Raw genomic sequence first — 19,522 nt, forward strand, 5'->3', positions numbered from 1 at the left:
TGAACCCAGTGAACCCGCCTCTACCTTTCAAAGGAATCTGGGGCAACTTTCCTGCCAAGTCCCCACTGAGGGCCTGTGACACTCAAGAAGGAGGGCCAGGCTCTTGTGTAGGTTAAGGAAGTCCGAGGAGAATAAAGATTATAGGGAAACAGTCTACCTTTCTTTACAAGGTCTTGTTTTGCATCCCTGAAATCTCAGATTCAGCTATCACAATGAAGTCCTGTTGCAGAAAGAGCCGGCCTTTTATCACCACTTAAAATCTAATTAATCCATATTGAAGCACAAAGATTTCTGTTGTATTTTAGGGTGAGGGGTCACAGAGCCCTCTTTGTTCATCCTTAGACTTATAATCATCAAGCATTGGGGATATAATTTTACCAAGCAAATTGGAAGGTAACAGATCAAATCCTTATCAGAAAGCCTAACTCATAGTTTTAACAGGGTCCTTCGTCCTTTACATGAAACATTATATTCGAGAAGAACAAAAACGCATTTCAGAGTTTCCAAAGAGTTAATGGCCAAAGCTTATATTCCGGGCAGCATAGGACCAAAACAGTCACACTACTGTGAAGCACGAAAGACAGTGACTCCCACAGGGGTGGCCAAAGTTGTGAGACTTGTTGCAATGGCTTTAGTCTTTAGAGTAGCGATGCAGCTCGTTGGACTTTCGTTATCTTTGCTGGGATGGGTTTTGTCCATTATTACAACTTACCTGCCACATTGGAAAAACCTCAATCTGGACTTAAACGAGATGGAGAACTGGACCATGGGACTCTGGCAGGCCTGTGTCGTCCAAGAGGAGGTGGGGAGACAATGCAAGGACTTTGAATCCTTCCTGGCTTTGCCTGCCGAACTCAGGATCTCCAGGATCTTAATGTTCCTGTCCAACGGGCTGGGGCTCCTGGGCCTGCTGGCCTCCGGGTTTGGCCTGGACTGCTTGAGGGTCGGAGAGACGCGGCCAGGCCTCAAGAAGGGACTGCTGATCCTGGGAGGGACTGTGCTCTGGGCAGCAGGCGTCGCGACCCTGGTTCCGGTCTCCTGGGTCGCCCACATGACCGTCCAGGAGTTCTGGGATGAGACCATGCCAGAGATTGTGCCCAGGTGGGAGTTTGGGGAAGCCCTCTTTCTGGGCTGGTCTGCTGGGTTTTCCCTCCTCCTGGGAGGCTGCCTGCTGAACTGCGTGGCCTGTACTACCCAGGCCGCTCCGGCTCCGGGCCCCTATGCGGTGGCAGAAATGCAAATTCAGTGTCTGTACCTGGAAAATGGAACTGCAGACCCGAGAGTGTAAGACTTTGGCAAGAGCAAAAAGACACATCTTTCCACATCAACCGTGAAGTGGGGTCTATGCTAGAAAGGGGTCTTTGTTATGTAATTACTCGGTTTCTCATTAACTACTTTTCGATCCTAGGTCCCCTCTTCCTCCCCAAATCTGGAGAAGTAAGAAAGAGGCAAGTCTTATATCTAAAAGGAAACTATCATGGGAAGCATTACACAGGGATGAGCAAAGATAATTTCATCGACCCGGTTATTTAAATCAAAACGTGGCAGCGGCCGTCCATTCTAATCAGAATTAAGCTTTGATGTGTTAAATTTTATATGAGGAACTTTGCTTTTGTTGATAGCTGGGAATAATAATAATTAGTTTCTATTTCCTAAGGAAAAAAACCAATCTGCGATCTTTTAAACATTCTGCATTAGCAATATCCCCTGTTAAGCCTGTCCCAAAGTATTATTTCCACCACAGGGACTTTGGTCTTCTTTGAACACGGGTGGTTTGCATCTAGGAGATGACTAGGTACCCTGTGTGACGGGGTCTTAGGGGGCTTACGGTTTTCAGTATATCACGATACTCTCAAGAGTCAACATACTGGCCAGTCTCTCCTGTCTCTCCCTTCCAAAGTTTCCAATTAAAAAAATAAAATAAAATAAACAACTCCAAAAATATTTTGCTTGCTGTCCAGATAGTGACCGTTCGTTTGCTCAGTAACAACTTTCCTTGGTTCAGTGAAAAATGATAGACATGGGGATACATACATTAGTAAGTGAACCAGGGGAGATGTCCGTCCTGACCTACAAAGTCCTACAGCTTAACTTTTCCACGACGCAGAAAGCCCACGTAGGGAAAAATAAATAAATAAATAAATAACAAGCGCGTACGCACACGTGCACGGATCTGACAAAAAGGCGTGTAGGTAAGTAGACTGGGTATTTGGGGTTGGGAGTTCGGTACTGCTTCCTAGGTTATGTGCTGGATGTAGCTTATGGGTCTTCTGAACACACACAATGCAAGGTCTAGAGAGATTTCCGATAAGAAATACTTTTCTGGAACTCACTTTTAGAAAATGGTAACATCCGGTATTACCACGACGTACGTATTGAAACAGGAGAGCGGCAACGGATGGCAATCCGGACGGGTGCAACTGCTAAGAAAGCGAGCGGTGGGAGCGGAGCCCAAGCTGTCGGGTACACATTTTGCGTTGAGACTTCTTCACTCTTTGACTCGCTAGAGAGCTAGCAATGTTAACAATGAAAGGAGGATCGGTCCTACCTGATGTTATTGCAGAGACAAACTGCTACTACGGAGTCAGCTCCTAGGACACGGGCACGGTGCTGGCCACACCTGGGCATTACTGGTTGGCAGACTTACTTCCTTGTATCCTTTGCTGAAACCTAGTCAACACCTTTTCAAACAATAGCAGCTCTGGCAAGAATCCTCTACACACAATGAAGAAATATTTCCGAGCTCTGAAGTGACAGCGTAAGGTGTCACACGTCCCCACGCAGAGATCGAAAGGCAGGAGTCAGTTTGGCTCAAGCTCCCGGGGATCTGCAATGGCTTTAGTAGTTCGAAGCGTGGCGCAATTAGCTGGAATTTCACTCTCTCTGCTGGGATGGGTTTTGTCCTGTCTTACAAACTACCTGCCACAATGGAAAAACCTCAATCTGGACTTAAACGAGATGGAGAACTGGACCATGGGACTCTGGCAGGTCTGTGTCGTCCAAGAGGAAGGGGGGACGCAGTGCAAGGACTTTGAATCCTTCCTGGCTTTGCCTGCCGAACTCAGGATCTCCAGGATCTTAATGTTCCTGTCCAACGGGCTGGGGCTCCTGGGCCTGCTGGCCTCCGGGTTTGGCCTGGACTGCTTGAGGGTCGGAGAGACGCGGCCAGGCCTCAAGAAGGGACTGCTGATCCTGGGAGGGACTGTGCTCTGGGCAGCAGGCGTCGCGACCCTGGTTCCGGTCTCCTGGGTCGCCCACATGACCGTCCAGGAGTTCTGGGACGAGACCATGCCAGAGATTGTGCCCAGGTGGGAGTTTGGGGAAGCCCTCTTTCTGGGCTGGTCTGCTGGGTTTTCCCTCCTCCTGGGAGGCTGCCTGCTGAACTGCGTGGCCTGCGTTACCCAGGCAGTTCCGGCTCCGGGCCCCTACGCGGTGGTAGAAACACAGTGTCACCGTCAGCACCTGGAGATGAAAAAAGCCCATCTGAAAGTCTAAGCCAGGAAGGATCAGTGGCGTCTACTCTTCAAGTGAAGCTCACTCCTGTCTGGGTTTGGTAGGATCTCCTGTTGCACAGCTGCCGGTTCACTGAGCTGTTTAATTTTCTAAAATGCACTTGTTTTTTTTTTTTCCACTGTGGCTACTGGCTTCTTACATTGCAATTTCCTTCTAGGAGAGTAAACCACTGTCTTCTTCTACTCTGAGACCAAAACCACTCAAGACTCGATAGTAATCACACTCAGTACTGCGGATGAGTTTTCTCAATTTTAAAATAGATTCAGTGATTGCACAGAACCGGTAAATAAAGCCTTATATCAGTGCCTCCGTATCGTTGAAGGTGTCATTCGTAGAGATGGGTCACTCTGGCAGCTGGAAAGGTTACTGCTGATCGCCTACTGCTTTTAAGTGTGTAAGATCACCTATTATACTGAAACTAAAGTCTTGCTGCAGACCGATTGCAAATGTCATTAGAGTATCCTAAAAACTTGCTGGTTCTTTGAAAGCTTGGGAGGTAAGAGATGTGGGACGCGCCGTCTCCTTTTTATTCGGAGACCTCAGCGCCTCTACGGAGCCTTTTCCAAGAGCCAGCCGGGTTCATCCATGCTTCCTCACCGGGGCAGAAGCAGAGGGGGCGGTCTGGTGCATGGGAAGAGTCACGGAAAACCTACCCCACAGGTGTGCTTTGGCTTCTGTGTCCCGTGCTCTGCAGACAACTGACGCCCCGGCCAACCCCTGGCTCGGTGAGCGGCCACGGGGGGCACTCAGGGTCAGGGCTGGATGCACTGACCGAGAAGCTCCCGGGACCACGGCCCGGCCAGCCGACCAGAGCACAGGCTGGGATGGGTGGGGACCCCAGAGCTCACCTTGGAAGCCCCTTCTTTTACTCCCACTATGAAAATATGCCATTTTTATTCCTCTCAGGAATACATATCTTCCAACCAAGAACTATCCATAGCAAACTGTGGGGTTGGGAATTTCCTCGTGAGAGATTTTATGCTTGCTCGGTGTGTGGCTCAAGTAAACTCTTGTTTGCAGCAATTAGGGAAATTAAGCAATAAACGACACTGAAATAAAGTATGAGGCAATATGCATCTTTGTTTAAAAAAAAAAAAAAACAAAAAAACCCACCGAACTTTTGTCCACCCACAAACACAGGGAAAGTGCAGAAACCAAAGTTAATGTATGTGATGTATTTGCATACTTTTACAAACGAGACAAATTAAAACAGAAACATATTCAGAATTTAACCTGATTAAATATTTAGTTCAGTCCTGAGCTTTTGATATTTAATACAATATAGATAAAGTAATAGCGAAAAAAAAAAAAAAGATTTTAAATTTGATTTGCATGCCACAGAGATTCAGCTAAACTTTGTTCATTTGGCTACCAATATTTTTTTTTTTTTGTACCTGCAACTTAGATTCTGATATACAAAATTATAATAACATACTGATAATTCAAACTTGAGACCTAAATATTACATTCTTTTTACCCTGTGCAGAATAAATTCTACCTTTAAAAAATAGTATTTATAATATTAAAATTCATATTGTTCATACGGTTTTGTGATCAAGTTATTAAAATGTTTTGTCACTGTGAATCATTTGGGTTAGTACAAATATGACAGAATTGTGAAAAGCTGCCTATAAATACATAACACTATTGCTGATTTTTAAAGTGTGGAAAAGGATTATACTAAAATAAGTTCGTTTCTCAGGTTAGAAAGGAGCACATTTTGTGAAATAAAACCTAAAGCATCTTGGTCACAACTGTTAACTACCAGCCTGAGACAGATTTAATTCTTGTATACTGGTCTGAAGCTTTTTGTATGACAAAGAGTGATTTGCTAATCTGAGGAAGATTTATAAAGGTGTAAATAGTCCAATATAGCCTCTTCTGGGTCAAACATTTAAAATGGCCAGAACCGAACTATATATTAAACAGAACATAAATAAGACCGTAAATAAATAAATGATGAAAATAAAATCGTACGGTACAACTACACATAATTCTATAAACATTTTCACGGTCACACTACGAAGCTGAAAACGGCTGACCTTCATTTAGCTCTATATTAAATAAACTTCTGTCTTTCACATTTGACCTTGACAAGGAGGAATGGCATTCCCGCTCTGGTTTTCCTTAGTCATCTGAAAGAATGGGCCGCGCGGCCTCGAAGGACGGTGCGCAGTCACGAGGCTGGTTTTCGTCCAGAGTGGTGTCACATCCAGTTATGGCTTCGGAGACATTTTAGATGTAAGTGGTGGGATAACTTAGGAAGAGACAATTAAAGTTCTCGGCTCAGAAATTGCTTATTTCGAATTTTGATTCTGATAAAACGAACTTTCCAGAATATGTAGAATTACTTTCAAGAAACTTAAGAATTCTTGCTGAGGATGCTATCTTAGAAATAGAACTTATTATTTTTTTAAGGGATCCATTCCGTTAAGAGGATTTTTGTACTTCTCAAAAAACAAAACAAAGCAAAACCACCAAGATTTAGTTTGCTATGTAAGATGGCTGACCAAAAACTGCCTCTTCCAGTAGAACTGACTGAATGATAAGTATGAGTTAAATTGCACAAATACTCTTTACTTCAAAAGCCTTTATGCTGGCAGAGCAGATACGTTTCTCGCAAGCAGGGCCTGGGGCGGGTGGGCTCACATTCTACACGGACGACCTAGAGCCTTTTTCCCCTCTCGACACGAGATCATCTAGAATTGTTTTCTTAACCAACCGCCTTGGCTGATATTTCAAGTTAATAATGTCCCCAGGCACACTCTTCTCTTGGCCTCCTCACCACAAATTACAGATAGGATCCCCTAAACGCGAGAGCTGCCAAATAGTTTCTAGTAAATGTTAGAAATCTGTTTAATAAAGTTTTAAAAAAAATCTTTTTTTTGGCAACTTTGATCCAATCGGGACTCCCAGGTTCACCAGATGCGTGCTGACGCGCTTCCCTCCGCATCGCCCGCGCGCTCTGGGCTTAGAGCACCGGCCACCACGGCGCCGTGCGGGGCACCAGCCTCACCCCCAGGACGCGGCGTCAAGGGCGCAGGCCGGGCACGGCCCTCGGAGCACGTACCCGGGCCCGGGCTGCGTCCGAGGCGGCAGGTGCTCGCCGAGGAGGTGACTTGTGTGTGTAGGGTCCCCGGCTCTCCCCCTTCCTCTCCCCGCTCAGGAGGTGACCCATCAAAAGGCCTTCCCCGCGGCCAGGAGCACTGCTCCAGCGGTTTGTTTTCTTTAGACTCCAAGAAAAGGACAAAAAGGAAGTTGTTTTAAGGAAACGAGGGGCTCTGACACAGGTGGCGGACGTGAGCGCAGACACCTGTTTCAGGTGGAGCCGGAACCGTACTCACGTTTGACTTCAAACTCAAAGAGCTGCCCCTTGGTACCAAAATACCGCCCGGCCGGCTGCCATCCTCGGTCTGCTCACGGGACAACCAAGGAAAAGCAAAAAGGACCTTCTGCTAAACCGAGCCATTTCTCAACAGCTGGGCCACTGGGATATGCACGGGGCACGGCCTCCGTTCCACTTTTATAAACTGCAGCCCGGTGGCAATTCGCAGGTACTGGACGTTCGTGTACCAGATCAGCCCGTTTTGGTTATCGGATTTCTTTTCTTTTTTAAACATATAAGAATTACATTCAAGATACTTTACAAATTAACATGTTGAAAATCTGCTGTGAAATAAAAGCTCTTTAAGAGTTGATAGTTACGTTACAAAAAGAACCCCCCGAAGCAAAACAAACGTTCAGTCTTGTACCCTCCCTAAGAATGAACAGGAGACAACGTAATGTCTTCAGGGATGTGATCACACATCATCGGCTGGCAGGGACGGGATGCTTATCTTCGCTCTGGTGAAGTAGGCAATCTTCTCCCTAGAGTGGGGGTGAGAAATAAATGGACTTCAGGAGGAAGCTGAAAACACTCTGTGGCCATGGAAAATAGCCCCAAGAGCTCTCTGCCAGCCTGGATAGGGGATCTGTTCCTTAGGCAGAACCCCGTAAGGTCAAGATCGTCTTTGCCTGTTACGACAGGATGTAATGCGGGAGAAGGGCAGTTCTGGCTTACGGTAAATCACCTACAGACAAAGGCAGTACGTTCCCTCCTGCATTTCCAGTGTGAGACAGTTTTTAAAGCATCAGCGGGTCAGTTAGAAGTGCTTCTGAACTAGGCAGTCAAGGATGCAGGAAGTCCAAAGTCCCAGGGGACTTCTCAGGGCCTCGTAGAGAAGTACGTGATATCGGGAAAGTCCTTTAAAATCAGTACCATGCTAAGGAAAGGGTGGAGTGATGTCGTGACTCCAAATGAAAGGGAAAGAAAGAGAGTGACTGTGGTAAAGGCAGGTCTGTCCTGCGCCCCAAAACAGCGCTCAGGAGAAACAGCCCGAAAGGGAGAAGCTGAGAAAACAGGGTAGGATGGTTTTCAGAGGTTAGGAGAATACTGAAAAAAAAAAAAATAAATAAATAAGGTTTTGGGATTGTATAGTTACGAAAGATAGGAGCAATCTATCCACTTTGGTACATAATGTTCATGTCGTACAGAGTACCCCATCAATGCATATTTACTGAGGATGTGTTACATTATGTGGGGCACGATGGCAGCCATGAAGAAAAACAAAGCAAAAAAAGAAGAAAAAAAAAAGGAAAAAAAGAATACAGCACCAGCCTTCCTTTGGGAAACTACGGGTCTGTCTACATGGTGGAGAAAGTGTGGGGTCAAAGAAGTAGGCACTGAGGTGGAAAAGCTCAAAAGACTAAGGAAAGGGAAGAGAAGAAAGGGGGAATGACAGAATTGTGGAAACTGGAATGAGTTATTTTTGTGGTATTGCATCCTTTAGATTTGTTCGATTCCAGAAGAGATAAAAGCAAAACTTAAAAAAAGGCAACTGATGGGCCTCTGGCTGACTCAGTTGGTAGAGTGAGTGACTCTTAATCTTGGGGTTGTGTGTTCGAGCCTCACGCTGGGTGTAGAGATTACTTAAAAAAAAAAAAACAAAAACACAACCCTTGGAGCGCCTGGGTGGCTCAGTCGGCTAAGCATTCATTGGCTCTTTTTTTTTTTTTTTTTTAATTTTTTAAATGTTTACTTATTTTTGAGAAAGAGACACAGAACACGAGCAGGGGAGGGGCAGAGAGAGAGGGAGACACAGAATCCGAAGCAGCTTCCAGACTCTGAGCTGTCAGCACAGAGCCTGATGCGGGGCTTGAACCCACGGACCGCCAGATCACGACCTGAGCCAAAGCTGGCCGCTCAAGCTACTGAGCCACCCAGGCGCCTCCCCACGCATCTGGCTCTTGTGGTTTCTCCTCTTGATCCCGGCTCTGTTTGGGATTCTCTCTCTCCTTCTCTCTCTGCCCTCCCACACTTGCTCTTTATCTCAAACATAAAAAACAAAAAAAACAAAAAAAACAAAAAACTCTTAAAAAATAAAAATACAAAGCAAAAATAAAAAAAAAGGCAAGTAAGCCTGATCATGACGTCACTGAAAGCCTTAAGGTGGAACCACAAACTGAACACTCCCTGCTAATGGATTTCTTTGGCTCAGGAGGGGTTTACATACCAGAGTCAGTTGCCAATGTTAACATTTGAGATATTTCACGTAGGACTCCTGTTTCCAACTTCCCTTGACAAATCAGACGGCCGGGGAACACGGGGCCCCTGATTGCAGGTGAAACCAGGACTGTCCCCCCTCCACTCCTCCTCCCCCCCATGCTTGGGGCAGAGTATCCGGCTCTCCCACCCAGGCCTGTGCCCCAGGCTCCCCACGGGTATCCCTCCCAACCCCCTGCAAGCCCAGCACAGCCTGGGGGGCCAGGGTGAGGGGCATCCACGTCCACGGGTTGGGGGGGGGGGGCGTCTGTTGAATGAGTGAACAACACAAGACCCAAAGATATACACCCCTTCGTATTTTGCGTCAAGATTTCTCAGCGGGATGTGCCAACTGCTTCTAAGCGGCGGGGACACCCTGGGTTCTTGGGGAGCCAGGCTTTAATCGGGTCAGGACCGCTGTCGTGGGGGGGGGGTGTAACCTCACGAAGGAGCAAATGGAAGCACATACGGTCCCCCCGCTGTCACTGCTGACGTGAGCTCCCGCCGAACCGAGACCACGCGGAGGACAGTCCGGGAGCACCGGCGGGCCCGGGCCGCTTACCTGAAGGACTGCACCTGGCGCGGCACCTTCCGGCTCTGCTCGCGCAGCCGGCACACGTCCTTGGACACTTGCCGCATCAATTTCTCCGCGTTCAAGTCCTGCTTCTGCTCTTCTTTGGACTGTTCGGCCTGGCAAAGGAAATAAAAACAAACCCCCCACAGGACGCTAATTAGAAAGTCCCGGAGACAGGGTGTAAGGCTTGAGGGCTTGGGCGCTGAGCCGGGAGGGCAGCCTCCGCAGCGACAGTCCCGCGCGGCTCCCCCTGCAGGTGTGGCGCGGCCGCCGCTGGGGACGAGTTTACTGCAGCGCATTTGAAAGATCTTACTACGCGGGTAATATGTGATCGTTTTATTGCATCTGGAAAGCCTAAGAACCCTCAGAAAAGAAATGAAGACGGGGTGCCTGGGTGGCTCGAGCCTGGGACTTCCACTCCGGCGTCATGATCTCACGGTTTATGAGTTCGAGCCCCGGTTCTGGCTCTGTGCTGACAGCTCAGAGCCTGGAGCCTGCGGCGGATCCTCTGTCTCCCTTTCCCCCTCCCCCTCCCCTGGTGGCGCTCACTCTTTCAAAAATAAACAAACATTAAATGTTACATGTAAATAAATGTTAAATAATGTAAAAAAAAAAAAAAAAAGATTAAAGAAAAGTAGACAAAAGACCTGAACCGACACCTCACCAAAAAAGATACACAGATGGTAAATAAGTATATGAAAAGATGCCCTGCAGTCGCATGTCATTAGGGAAATGCAAATTGAAACAACAACCAGATACGGCCACACGCCTATTAGAATGGCCCAAATCCAAAACACTGACAGTTCATTGGCCACACCAAATCCTGGCAAATATGTGGTACAACAGGAGCTCGTGTTCACTGCTGGTGGGAATGCAAAATAGTACAGCCTCTTTGGAGACACTTTGGCATTGTTTTCAATTCTTCCCCCCCTCCCAACTTTATCGAGATACCATTGACATATACTGTGGTATAAGTTTAAGGTGCAGGTTGACGTTTTCTTACCAAACTAAATAAACATGCTCTTGCCGTATGATCTAGGAGTCATACTTGTTGGTATTTACCCAAAGGAGTTGAAAAGTTATGGACACAGATGTTTATGGCATCTTCCTTTATAATCGCCAAAATTTGCGGGGGGAGGATGCCAGCTGGCTCAGTCTGTAGGGTGTGCATACTTGATGTCAGGGTTGTAAGTTCAAGCCCCATGTTAAGATTACTTAGAAATGAAATCTCTCTCAAAGATGTTTATTTACTTTTGAGAGAGTGCAGGTGCAGGAGGGGTAGAGAGGGAGACACAGAATCTGAAGCAGGCTCCAGGCTCCGAGCTGTCAGCACAGAGCCTGACACAGGGCTCGAACTCACAAACCATGAGATCATGACCTGCACTGAAGTCGGACGCTCAACCGACTGAGTCACCCAGGCGCCCCTTAAAAATGAAATCTTAAAAAAAAAAAATTGCCAAAACTTGGGTGCAGCCAAATGTCCTCTAGTGAGTGACAGGCAGGTAAACTGTGGTGCTTGTAAACAATGGAATATTATCCAGTGCTGAAAAGAAATGAGCTATAAGCCATAGAAACACATGGAAACACATGATATACTTACATGTATATCACTAAGTAAAAGAAGCTAATCTCGTATGTAAATTCGACTCCAATAAACTGTTTTTAAAATGGCTAATATAAGAAAAAAGGTTTGGAAAGATGAATGAGATTGAAAGTGTATTTGCCAAACGTTAACAGGAGAGATTTCTGGGTTGCACTGCTCTAAGTAGTTTTTTTTTTTTTTTCCAAAGTTTATTTATTTTTGAGAGAGAGGGAGAGCACAAGTGGGGGAGGGGCAGAGAGAAAGACACACACACACACACACACACACACACACACACACACAGAATCCAAAGCAGGCTCCAGGCTCCGTGGGGCTTGAACTCACAGACCATGAGATCATGACCTGAGCCGCAGTTGGATGCTCAACAGACTGAGCCACCGAGGGGCCCCTGTCTGCTTTTTAATTGGGCTGTTCATTTTCTCACTGTTGAGTTTTAAGAGTTCTTTGTATATTTTGGATAACAGGGCTTTATCAGATGTGTCTTCTGCAGATATTTTCTCCCGCTCTGTGACTTGTCTTTTCTTTCTCTTGACACTTACACAGGGCAGAAATGTTTAATTTTAATGAAGTTCAACTTACCAATTCTTTCCTTCATGGGTCATGCTCTTGGTGTTGTATCTTAGGAGTCATTGCCATATCAGAGGTCATCTAGGTTTTCTCTTAAGTTGTTACACTGCAGGACTTTTATCGTTTTGTGTTTTATATTTAGGCCTACAATTCATTTTTAGTTAACTTTTGCTAAGGGTGTAAGGTCTGTGCCTAGATTTTTTTTTTTTTTTTTTTTTTGCATGTGGATGTCCAGTTGTTTGACTTGTTGAAAAGACTCTCTTGTCCCGTTGTGTTGATTTTGCTCCTCTGTCAAAGGTCAGTTGCCTGTATCCACATTTATGTGGACCTATTTCTGGGCTATTATGCTCCAGTTATCTGTCTGTTCTTTCATCAGTATCACACTGTCTTGATTACTTTAGCTTCACAGGAAGTCCTGAAGTTGGGTAATGTCAGTCCCACAACCCTGCCTCCTTCAATATTGTGTTAGCTATCATGCGTCTTTTCTCTCGCCATGTAAACTTCAGAATCATTTTGTCTACATCCACCAAATAATTTGCTGGGATTTTGATTGGAATTGCAGTAAATCTATAGGTCAATTTGGGAAGACCATTTTGACAATATTAAGTCTTCCTAGTCATGAACATGAACTCTCTCTCCATTTATTAGTTCTTTGATTTCATTCATCAGGTTTTGTATTTTTCCTCACTTAGGTCTTATACATATTTTGTTAGATATGTAACTAAGTATTTCATTTTAGGGGGCGCTAATTGTATTGTTTTTAATTTCAATTTCCACTTGTTCATCACTAGCATACAGAAAAGCAATTGACTCTATTAACCTTGTATCCTGCAAACTTGCTATTGATTTCTTGTTTTCAATTTAATTGAGAACTACCTAATTTTTATTATTTTTCTTCTGATTGCTTTGGATTTAATCTACTCTTCTTTTTCTTTTCTTTTTTTTAATTTTTTATTTTTTCAACGTTTTTTATTTATTTTTGGGACAGAGAGAGACAGAGCATGAACGAGGGAGGGGCAGAGAGAGAGGGAGACACAGAATCGGAAACAGGCTCCAGGCTCCGAGCCATCAGCCCAGAGCCTGACGCGGGGCTCGAACTCACGGACCGCGAGATCGTGACCTGGCTGAAGTCGGACGCTTAACCGACTGCGCCACCCAGGCGCCCCTCTACTCTTCTTTTTCTAGTTTCCTAAGGCAGAAGCTTAGATTATGGATTTTAAATCGTTCTTCTTTTCTAGTATATACACTGACTACTATAAATTTTCCTCTTTGCCGCATTGCACAAATTTTGATAAGTTGGCCTTTCATTTAGTTGAAAACATGTTTTCTCTTGAGATTTCTTTTTCGGACCCATGTGTTATTTAAAAATGTGCCATAGGTCTGTAAGTACTTTGGGATTTTCCAGCTATTTTTCCGTTATTGATTTCTAGCTTTACTTCATTGTGGTCTGAGAGTAGACACTGTATGATTTGTATTCTTTCATATTTTTCAGTTATATTTTATGGCACAAAACGTGGTTTATCTTGATGAATGTTCCATGTGAGCTTGAGGAGAATGTGAATTCTGCTGTTGTTGGATGAAGTAGTCTATGGATGTCAGTTGTGTCTAGCTCATTAATAGCGTGGTTGAGTTCAATTACATCCTTGATGGCTTTCTGCTGCTGGGCTCTGTCCATTTCTGAAAAGGGGGCATTGAAGTCTCCAACGGTAAAAGTAGATGCACTTGTTCCTCCCTGCAGCTCCATCAGTCTTTGCGTCACATATTGTGATGCTGGGTGGTTAAGTGTGTACACGTGAAGGATATGTTATGTCCTCTTGGAAAACTGGCTGTTTTATCATTATACAACGACCTTCTTTATACCGGACACTTTTTATGCTCAGATGTCTGTCTCGGATTAATTTGGCTTTGATTAGTGTTAGCATGGCATATTTTTCTCTATACCTTTACTTTTAGCCTCTATGTGTTTTATGTATAAAACTGGTTTCTGGTAGACAACATGTAGTCGGGTCTTGTCCTTTGTTCAACTCTGACAATTTCTTTGAATTGGCAAATTCAGATCATCAGTGTTTAAAGGGATTACTGATATGGCTGGATTGATACCCGCCATATTTATTATTGTTTTCTTGTCACTGCCCTTGTTCTTTGTTTTTGCCTTCTACTCTTTTTCTGCCTTTTGTGGTTTTAATTGGGCAACTTGTCTTATTCCATTTTCTCTCCTTTCTTAGCCTGTCAATTGTACTTCTTTTTTAAACTTTTAAGTGGTTGTCTAATATTTCATAATATGCAAAACACCACAGTACTTTATGGATACTGCAAGTACCATATAATAATAAAATATTCCAAATATCTCCCTCTTGTCCCTCGTATCATTGGTGTCAGTCATTTCACTTATACGTAAGCATATATATGTGAAATACATTGTTGCTATTGTTATTCTGAACAAACTGTTATCTGTTAGGTCATTTAAGAATAAGAAAAATAAAAGTTTTAACTTTACAGTCACTAATTCCTTCCTCAATGCTCTTCCTTTCTTTATACAGATCTGAGTTGCTGACCTACACTATTTTCCTAATCCCTGAAGGGCTTCTTTTAACATTTATTGCTAGGCAGGTCTACTGACAACATATTTTCTCAATTTTCATTTGTCTGAGAAAGTATTTCTCCTTTAGTCCTGAAGGATAATTTTGTTGGGTATAGAATTCTTAGTTGGTGGTGTCCCCACCCCCCACCTCAACACCTTAAATATTTCACCCCACTCTATTCTTGCTTGCATAGCTTCTGAGAAGTCGTATGTATAATTATTATCTTTGTTCTTATATAAGTTAAGTGTTCTTTCACTTTGGCCTCTTTCAAGATTTTTTCCTGTATCTGTGATTTTCTGAGGTTTGAATGTTACATGCCTAGGTGCAGAGTTTCTTGCATCTAGCTGGCCTGGTGTTCTCTGAGCTTCCTGGGTCTGTAGTTTTGTGTCTGATATGAATTTAGAGAAATTCTCAACCATTCTTGCTTTAAATATTGCTTCTGTTTTCCTCTGTCTTCTGGTACTTCCATTGTGTGTGAGTTTTACCTTTTGTAATTATCCCACAGGTCTCAGATACCCTCTTCCTTTTTTTCCCCGTCAGTCTTTTTTCTCTTTGATTTTCAGTTTTGAAAGTTTCTACTGACATCTCCTCAAGCTCAGAGTCTTTCCTCAGCCCATATCTAGTCTGGTAACAAGCCCATCACAGGTATTCTCCATTTCTTTGATAGTGTTTTTGATCTCCAGCATTTCATTTAGATTCTTTCTTAGAATTGCCTTTTTCTTTCAGCTTTTATTGACCATCTGTTCTCATATGTTGCCTACTTTTCCCATTAGAGCCCTTAGAGCCTTGATCACAGTTGTTTTAAGTTCCTGGTCTGATAATTCCAACATCCCTGCCATGTCTGAATCCGGTCAGTCTCTTGGTGGGCCTGTGTCCCCAAATGAGAACTTCACAAATGCTTGTCAGTCCCCCAACCCCCCCCTTAGGTGAGACAGGGTGGCTGGAGTGGGTATTTTCCTACCCCCAAGTTGGTTAGGCTCTCTTAAAAACCGTTGTAGGTTAGACTCTAGCTGCTCCGAGGGTGGGTCTTGTTAGCAGAATGCTCCGGCCTACTTCAGAATGGTCGCTTTCCCCTCACGCTGCTGGAAGCACAGGTTTTCTTTTCTGATCCTGAGGACCTAGTAGAGATCCTAGACGGAAAATTCACAGAAGTGCGGGGTGGGGGGCTTCCCATGGCTGCCCCCTGGAGGTTTTAGGTCTTAGGCTTGTTGACCGGGAACCTCCCGCAGTTCACCAATTCCAGTTCAGGCTCTCGGACCCCAGTACTGGCCCCCTTGGAGTTTCTGCTCTGGTGAATGGTCATTGTCTGTACTGCCTGTCTTTCTACTTTGGGGGGGCAATGTTTTGACCTGTGACCTCATCTTCCTGACAGATCTAAGAAGAGCTGTTGATTTTTCAGTTTGTTCAGCTTCTTTCCTTGTTGTTAGGGCAGAGTAGTGACTTCTAAGCTCCTAACAGGCCAGACCAGGAAATGGAAGTCCGTAACTTTTTAATAGTTTTGTAACATTGTATTTAATAGCTGGGGCGTAATTATTGAACTAACCTTCTAGAATCTCACGTTTCAATTATTTCCAGGCTGCAATGTTCATTCACCTGGGATTTAGCATTTAAACATCTAGATCCATGAACATGTGGTTAAATCAGATGTAGAGGGGACACAGGCATGTCCTGTGTATTCTGAAAACTATCCACAATAAGTACATCTGCGTGTGTGTGTGTGTGTGTGTGTGTGTGTGTGTGGTATGTTTTATACTACCCGACTATCTCGGGGAAAAATTAATCACAATTTTGTTTCAGTTATACTTAGAGCTTAAAAGCACATCAACTAAAAAGACAATTCCTTAGCTATATAAATAAACTGTGAAGTAGGAAATGAGGCTTAGGTATAAACGTGCTACTTACTACTCTTCCTACCTTCTTATTTGGGAACTATGGGGCTTATTCATCATGTGGACGCCGGCCTCCACCAAGGCCCGGACTCCCACTTGCAGGTGAAGCCAAGAGGCTGCCTGGTTGTTAATTTTGGTTTTGGCTCATGGTTTGCCTTGGGGTCTGAGCTGTTTACGTGGGCCCGTAAGCTTCCGAAGGGTAGGGACTGCATCTGTTTGACGTGATTTATAGAGGTTCAAGTGCTCAATAAAGATTTTGAAGCCAGTGGTTTGTTTTCGAAAACTGCCTATATTTGCAGAAGCTGCTCGTGATGTTGCGTTATACAATGAACTGTATTACATCAAGTGGCTGGAGACTTCACTCGACCTACGTACTCAGATGAGGGGAAATGTCATCCAGAAGCAGTCTTGTCACCGTGTACTTAATGCAAAACAGTAGTTGTCCGCACCTGACAGAAACAAAAATCTAATTCAAATTACTTTGCGTTCTGAGGGAGAGTGAGATCTAATAAATATGTGCGCTAATTTTTGGCATTTGTTTGGAAAGCTGCTTTAAGAAAAGGAAGTCTAAACACAGTTTGGGGTGGTGATACAGGGTAACTTTCCTCTTCGCTTTCCCTCCTACTTCTCGCCAGGGTGTTGGGGAAAGCAAGCCGGCCAAGCCCGCTCTGGGAAGCTGCCTCGTGCTGGAGGGAACCCACGCCTTGCAGCTCTAATTTCAACAGAAACTGTCACTTTTCTCCTGGACAAGATGGGCTGTGACTCGGTTTATTCCAATCCGTGTCTTAAGCTCTTTTTGGCACATCTTACTAAGCATCGGCCATTTTCTCAGTGATACCCATGGGCAGCACAGGGACTAGAGATTCTTTTCGAGGCACCCTGCCCCTGCCTTACTTTCTCAAGTGGCTTCAGGGTGGGGACTTGTCTGGCCCCCTCAGTGCCGGAATCCCCAGTGGGAGATTCCACTGCACACAGTGGGGGCACAGCTAACACAGTCTGAATGAATGCGTGTCAGTCTTTGGGGAAAACGGGTTTTTAGGTGACCATCTTTTAAAGATTAATAGGCCTCAGTAAGTCTCAAAAGGTTTAGAACCACCTTGGGTTTTTTCCAGTGGTTACTACCAACACAGCTCTCTAGAAAGTCAGAAAATGGAAACTGATGCATTTAGACTCAAACAAACATCTGGACTTCTGTCATCTGAAAGGTGTTCAAAAGGCAAATGGCAGAATGAACAAAACCATTTTTAACTCAAATAACAGAAAGGTGTCTAAAAGGCCTTCCAAGGAGAAAAACACAACAGGAAAAAGGACACTGGGCAGGAGCAGGCATCACACAGAATAAACACTAATGGCAAATCAATGCGTGTCACCAAAGTGCTACCATTCTCACCTACCACACTGTGAACAGTTACGGGACTGGAATCATAGGGACAGCAAGGCGGATGTCCCAACGCCTGAGCCTCCACGGGTGAGAGGACTGTGCTGCTACTGAGCCAGGAAGAAGCATCTGGAGTCACAACTGCCGTCCCGCCCTACCCCGCCCCACTAAGGGGGTTTTGGGGTGGGGGAGGGGAGCTAGGGGCTGGGGAGACTCAGCTCATTTGGGAGCCCCCCACCCCCCGCCCCAGCATTGGTCAGCCTCTCTCGCCATGACCTCCCAAGTGCTGCGCTCCAGTGACAGAATATAAAACGTGGCCCTGCTTAGTGGAGGCCACTGGTCACGGTGGTAGCAGCCGGAACTGTAAAGGAAAGTCTGTGTTCGTTTGTAGCTTGGAGCGAAGTCTTACTAGAGGCAGATCAACTCAGGCCAGAAGTCAGCACTGGCACAAGGAAAGGGAAGGAAAAACCGCTCTGCTAAGGGCGCTAGCCTGCAGTCTAAATTGACTGGACAATCCCACCACGGAGAACCTTCTGCGCTCGAAAAAGCCAAGTCCTCCTGTTACTAACTTGGGCAGTTATAACGTTTAGAAGGAGATAAACTGGTGTCGGCAAAAAGGGGATTGCAAGGGTCTTGGCTTCCCACACGCGCCCGCTGTTTCAGACACTGTCAAGGCCAGGAAGCGGAAGGACGAGGTCATCAGACGTGGCAGAGACAAGACCGTTGACCGTGGTTCACAGCCAAGCTCTCAGGACCGGCAACTCTTCTACTAGGTATTTAAGCTTTGGAAACACTACTGAATCCAGAAAGATACAGGACTGCTCATTTGCACATTGTCCATAACCGAAAATCTGGGAAACTGTCATTAGAATAACTAAATAATTATGACATAGCCACCAAGCGAATGCCTTAAAAATAATGAATTACAGCAGCCTTTACTAGTATGGAAAGCTGTTCTTTTTTTTTTTTTTCTTTTAATGTTTATTGTTTTTGAGAGAGAGCAGCACACAAGCAGGGGAGGGGCAGAGAGAGAGGGAGCCCGAGGATTCGAAGCAGGCTCCATGCTGACAGTGGACAGCCAGATGCGGGGCTCAAACTCACGAACTGAGAGATCATGACCTGAGCTGAAGCCCGATGCTTAACTAACTGAGCCACCCAGGTGCCCCGGGAAAGCTATTCTTTTTTAAATTTTATTTTAGAGAGAGGGCAAGTGCAAGCGGGGAAGAGGGGTAGAGAGAGGGAGAAAGAGTCTTAAGCAGGCTCAGCACGGAGCCCCATGCAGGGCTCGATCCCACGATCCTGGGACCAAGACACGAGCTGAAATCAAGAGTCTGACACGCTCAACCGACTTGAGCCACCCAGGCGACTTGAGCCACCCAGGCGCCCCAGGAAAGCTGTTGTTTGTATAAGAATATAGAATTAAGTGGTGGGGGGGGGGGAGGAAGAGAGAAAAACAAGTTTTGCAACAATTTGTCTTTATGACCCTATTTTTGTGTAACCCTTTCAACTAACCCTAGAGGCTAACAAAGAGCCAGAGGCACAAATACCCACGGGAATGAGGCTTCAAGGAGGGTTAACAGTTCTGTTACTATTTGACTTGTTATAATAAGCGTATGTTAATTTTTTTGAGAATCTTTTTAAATCTCAAACTGTTCTCAAAGTGTAAGCGTACTAACTCATTTAAAATTTGAAAGTAAAAATGCTGAGGCACTCTTACGAAAGATGAGATTTTTGAAAATTTATTTATTCAGTAAGTGCGTATGAAGAATCAATCACAGTCACACGGCTCTGTGAGAAGCTACATGTCCAGCACAAGGGCACTCCTCGTCCCCTGC

At 45.0% G+C, this 19,522-nt stretch overlaps 3 protein-coding genes across 8 annotated transcripts in view; 2 read left to right on the forward strand and 1 right to left on the reverse strand.

Moving 5' to 3' along the window:
- Positions 1-625: 625 nt before the first annotated feature.
- Positions 626-1,288, forward strand: LOC132691509 (claudin-24-like). The gene has a single exon (XM_060652877.2). The coding sequence runs from the start codon at positions 626-628 to the stop codon at positions 1,286-1,288; it is 663 nt and encodes a 220-aa protein (XP_060508860.2).
- Positions 1,289-2,832: 1,544 nt separating this feature from the next.
- On the forward strand, positions 2,833-3,748 carry CLDN22 (claudin 22). Its single transcript, XM_078445270.2, has 2 exons — positions 2,833-3,553; positions 3,671-3,748. Exon 1 carries the CDS (start codon positions 2,833-2,835, stop codon positions 3,493-3,495), a length of 663 nt encoding a protein of 220 aa, XP_078301396.2. The 3' UTR covers positions 3,496-3,553; positions 3,671-3,748.
- The window catches only part of WWC2 (WW and C2 domain containing 2), a 210,100-nt gene continuing 194,191 nt past the window's right edge, over positions 3,614-19,522 (reverse strand). For all 6 annotated transcript variants that reach the window (XM_081795646.1, XM_078445265.2, XM_078445268.2 and 3 more), the window contains 2 exons: positions 9,657-9,784; positions 3,614-7,380 (listed from right to left, as the gene is read on the reverse strand). In XM_081795646.1, coding sequence (XP_081651772.1) covers positions 7,314-7,380; positions 9,657-9,784 — 195 coding nt within the window. In that variant the 3' untranslated portion in view covers positions 3,614-7,313. The remainder of the gene's footprint in view (positions 7,381-9,656; positions 9,785-19,522) is intronic.

Source organism: Panthera onca, chromosome B1, assembly GCF_046562875.1.
Source record: "Panthera onca isolate mPanOnc1 chromosome B1, mPanOnc1 haplotype 2, whole genome shotgun sequence".
Classification (NCBI taxonomy): domain Eukaryota; kingdom Metazoa; phylum Chordata; class Mammalia; order Carnivora; family Felidae; genus Panthera; species Panthera onca.

What these genes read in the sequence shown, in the direction of transcription:
- LOC132691509 (XM_060652877.2), top strand. Translation starts at nt 626, where the DNA reads ATGGCTTTAGTCTTTAGAGTAGCGATGCAGCTCGTTGGACTTTCGTTA.
- CLDN22 (XM_078445270.2), top strand. Translation starts at nt 2,833, where the DNA reads ATGGCTTTAGTAGTTCGAAGCGTGGCGCAATTAGCTGGAATTTCACTC.